The 4,866-nt window shown below is 40.5% G+C and overlaps 1 protein-coding gene across 1 annotated transcript in view; it reads left to right on the forward strand.

Annotated features, from left to right (window-relative positions):
- SEMA3A (semaphorin 3A) overlaps positions 1-4,866 on the forward strand; it is a 220,649-nt gene that overhangs the window by 185,451 nt on the left and 30,332 nt on the right. The window contains exons 7-10 of the mRNA XM_044423275.1: positions 998-1,140; positions 2,514-2,628; positions 2,775-2,844; positions 3,631-3,775. Coding sequence (XP_044279210.1) covers positions 998-1,140; positions 2,514-2,628; positions 2,775-2,844; positions 3,631-3,775 — 473 coding nt within the window. The remainder of the gene's footprint in view (positions 1-997; positions 1,141-2,513; positions 2,629-2,774; positions 2,845-3,630; positions 3,776-4,866) is intronic.

Raw genomic sequence — 4,866 nt, forward strand, 5'->3', positions numbered from 1 at the left:
ATTTCCTTCATACTAGTAATGTTATCAGAAACATAGAAAGTGACACTAAGTTGCTGCAAATGTAATGCCTGTGTGCTTATAAATATACATATGTGGACCTATCCTTTGGCTTTATTCATTTCTTGCAGTATACAAAGCATCAGAGAATTGAAACAAAATGATCAAAAGCACAGGTGGCTGTCCAGCTGACATGAGAGCATACTTTTATTGTTTTAAAATATATCGATTTATCTGGGAGACTAAACAGGCTGAAAACTCATGCAGTAAGAAACAGCAACACTGCACAGCAAAAGCACTTTCAGAAAGCACCTTTACCCTAAATAAATACTGAATCACTCTGGCCCTGCTAATGGTGTGCCCCCACCCTTGAGAAATTTAGCTGTTCTTTTCAAAAACTCCTTTGGTTTCCCTTGAAATCTCTCAGTTTTCAGCTCAGGACAAATGTCCATATTGCTTTGAATTTTACTTGAGAAAAATCCCGAGGCAAAGCAGATCCATATGGAAATGGCATGGACGTGTGCACTGGTATGCTCCTCTTAGGACCGTAACGGTTGAATCTTTTGAGATGGGCATGGCTGGAATCATCAGCTGCTTGGTGTGCTTGCAGTGCATTGCTAGAACAGGAACACATCCTACCTAACACTATGATCTTATATGTACTTATTCAGAAAGAAGTGCCACAGGAGTCAGTGAGACCAACCCCCAGGTAAGCTGGTATAGAATTATAGTCAGGCAGCAGGGATACTAACAGCTCAAACAGATCTCTGTATACAAAGCTACAGAGCTAACCCTTCAGGAAATCATGGGCAACCTCCAGAAAGCTCCTGAGCTTTTGGGAAAAGAAGCTTTGCAACCACTCACCAAATGTTAGGAAGAGCCTCAGCCTGAATGACCTTAACCTTATGCAAAGGCTCATCAGAGAAGTTCCATTAGCCTCTTTTCATTTTCTGTCATCTATCTAACATTGCTGTAATGCTCACTGGCATTTTTTTCTCAGATCCTAGGTTTATTAGTGCTCATCTGATCCCAGAAAGTGACAACCCAGAAGATGATAAGATTTATTTTTTCTTTCGTGAAAATGCAATTGATGGGGAGCATTCTGGAAAAGCCACCCATGCCAGAATAGGTCAGATCTGCAAGGTAAGATTGTGAGTTAATGATGTGGGATGAATACCACTTTGATGATCTTCTGCCAAAGCTGTCCCAGGCAGGCTTTGGGTGATCACAAGAGAAAAGATGTCCTGGAGGGATGTTCCAGTGGCCCAACACCACTATCCACAATTTTGTGTTAAATGAATTGCAAATCAGGGTACACTTCATGTTGTTTGTTTGCTTGTTTATGTGCAACACTTGTATATTATTTAATATAATAAACTTCCTAAGTGGTATAGGGACTGGCAAGGAATGCAATGTAACTTCTGCTCTGAGGTTTTGCCTGTCTTCACCATTTGACAGCTTACATGGGACTCTGCAGCAGCCTTCCCCAACCTGATGTCTTCCAGATGTGTTGGATTACAATCCCCATTATTGTGAGCCAACACCAAGGTTGCAGAAGGCTGCTCTGTTCAGGCACTAGCAAGGCTCACATAATGAACCACATAACCACACAATAAATGCCATTGTATTAAACAGCCATATCCTTAACGCAGTATTGTGAAATGCAGTTTCAACAATAAGGACATCAACAAGAAAAGATCCATAGATATTGTACCTTATATGTTGTTTCTTTAGTACTTTCAGGAGGATTCCAACAAGCTTTAAGACCATATCTAATCTCTGAGTGCACTTATTCATAATTTGGGTACCCCGCTCCCCGTTCCTATTATAGATTGGTATAGTTTTCTCATTATTTTACTTACAACAGTGTAGCAGCAGATTATTCTCAGGTGACCCTACCCTGGCACCTGGCCCAGGTACAATACTGGAAGGACTTCCACAATACTAAGCATCCTGAAACCTAAGATCACATCAACTTTGCTTGTGGTGACCTTGTGGGTCTATAACACATGACGCGGGTGTCTTAGGTAGCAACAGCCCAACTATAGATTTCTTTCTGGTAGAAATTTGCCTGCCCTCCATTTTGTTGTCCTTTAGGTGCCAGCTAAGACCTATTTCCTTGTGAGAACATTTGGAATTTGGGAAGTGCTCTTTTTGTGTTTTGATTGGTTTTATTCTATTTAAAGTTGTTTCTGTGCAATGCTATAGAGGTTGTTAACTACCCTGGACTCTTGTGAGGAAACATGGTATATAAATAAAGCAGTGCAAGCCCAAATATCAGGTCCAAGCATCTACACCAGACAGGATACTCTGTTCAACCAACAGCCTTTTGCATCCACTGCCAGAATCCAATGATCCATCAAGAATGCAGGAGATGATTCTGGTCCCAGTAGGTCCAAGCTTAGTCTGCCCTCTCTAGTGTGGAGTGAACTCTGGTAGCCAGGAATGAGATGCCTCACACTATATCTAAAAAAGCAAACTTAGTTACTGTACTGATCTGAACTATTGCCTTACAGAATGACTTCGGAGGCCACAGAAGTCTCGTTAACAAGTGGACCACCTTCCTCAAAGCACGCCTGATGTGTTCTGTGCCAGGGCCCAATGGCATTGATACTCATTTTGATGAACTCCGTAAGTGGATGGATAATTTGTTGAATGCAAATCACTCTCTGGTTAGCAACATGTTCATTATTAAATTGACTAAGTTGTGTTTTTCCCCTTTCTTATTCCTCTCTCCCTCCCATCTTTTCCCTTCCTTTCCCCCTTCTTTTTGGCAGAGGATGTGTTTCTAATGAACTCAAAAGACCCTAAAAATCCAATAATCTATGGTGTGTTTACAACATCCAGGTACAGAACGTATCATTTTACTTACAGGGAAGCCGACAGTAGGGGTGGGGGTTGTTTTAAAAAGTGTTCTTTGTTAAGATGGTACTTTAAATAGGTAGGCATTTTCTTAACCTTTGAACTGCTAGAATCCAGTAGATGTAAGAGGTTAATGAATCAGAGTTTTCTTATGAACAACGTACATCATCACTCTGAAGCCTGCAGCTGCACAGTTTAAAAGAATGTGCATGTTTTTCTTTATTAGCCCTTTTCCTAGCACAGGGTTTATTTTATTTAATAACCTTAAGAATCTTTCTTGGGTCTCATACATCTCTGAATGCAAATGGCTAGTTTTCATCAACATACTGAGACTAGAAGCAGTCTCTTTGCTTAGGATTTGCCTATGAGAGAATTCACAAACCACATAAGTTGCTTTCAGAGGTCTATCACTTCTCTAGTTTGTAAACGTGCTAGGAAGTTGACCTAGATGGGCAGACGTTTTCCTACTTAACATGGAGTTGTGTGGGAGCATATACAGAGGCAGCAGCTAAATGGAAGCGGGACTTCAGGAAGAAAAGACACCTGAGGAGGGAGTAGAGGGAAATGAAAATTAAAATATGAGTAATGCTTTACTCAGGGTAATTGTTTGAATTAAGAGACATATTCAAACCAGTGGATTTTGAATTGTATCGAGCTGACGTGGTTTTTCCTTTCCAAAAAGCACAACTAAGACATGAATATTTGGTTTTGCTAAAGCTCTCATTTAGAAATATTTTTTCCTCTTTGTCTATTTGCTGTATCCAATGTTAGCAACATCTTCAAAGGATCAGCTGTATGTATGTACAGCATGACTGACGTGAGACGGGTGTTCCTTGGTCCATACGCTCACCGAGATGGTCCCAACTATCAGTGGGTCCCTTACCAAGGGAGAGTGCCATACCCACGTCCAGGAACTGTAAGTGCACCATTCATGAAAAGTCAGATGATGCCAAAGAAGGGGTTGCTGGCTTTGACTGGGGACATATTGTCCTGTCTGTAGGATTAAGCATTGATGAGTCCCTTGAGACAATCCACATGGATTTCAGCTGTAAGGAAACTCAAGAATGGTGAAGTTATCTATTGAAATAGTAATGCATGCTTTCTACCTCTTAAAACTATATTAGAGGAAAGTCCTAACCAATGTTTGTATAATAGTATAAATAATGTTGAAAAATACAGTAGGTTAGGGAAAACGCTTGCAAAAATGTGCTGATTGAGTAATGCTGCATACAAAAATGCTACAGCAATGCTATAGGATCAGATATTTCCAGGCAATATACCAGGGCACTGCTGTCTGGTTCTCTCCTTCTCACAGAAAAGCAGAATTGTGAGAAGGAGTATTGGAGAATTCAGCCGAGCCACAAGGAGCTGATCTGGAGAGTTGCACAAAAGCAGCAATTGCAGAGCGATTGCACTTGGGTCCATTTCCGTAAATTTGATCACACCACAGTGGGTCCAAGAGCCATGTTCCTAGTCCCTCTGATGATAATGCAACCAATGGAACCTTTTCCACTCATGCAGCAAAATGAAACTGCAAACACCTGAAGTGGCACAGTGTGTTGTACCAATGGAGTCTACAGACGGGCAGTTGCTTTTCTCATATAAAAATTCCTTTCAAATAAAAAAGTTGGCACATGAGGAAGAAAAGCTGTAGTCCAGCCCCCTTCCTTTCCCTCTTGGGGTGATTTTGTGTGTGTGGGTAGGGTAGTATTAAAATGTGATTCCCATCAAATTTTCCAATGCATTCTGCTGTTTCTGGATGCTAACACCATATTCTGTTCCATATGTATAATGCACCCAGGCAATCTTCTGTGTAAGCACTTTGAATTGTCCATTATATGTTCCTCCAGGCAATATTAAACATTTGATTCACTCCGTATAACTGTAGCATAAACTAAAGCCTATATATCAAAAGGAATTGATTATCTTGGACAGAAGAAATGCCTAATCAATATATGTGGAAGTCCAAACTATGTTCAAGCATTTTAAATATGTTTACTGTAATGA

Source organism: Varanus komodoensis, unplaced genomic scaffold (genome assembly GCF_004798865.1).
Source record: "Varanus komodoensis strain SLA01 unplaced genomic scaffold, ASM479886v1 scaffold13_3, whole genome shotgun sequence".
NCBI classification, from domain to species: domain Eukaryota; kingdom Metazoa; phylum Chordata; class Lepidosauria; order Squamata; family Varanidae; genus Varanus; species Varanus komodoensis.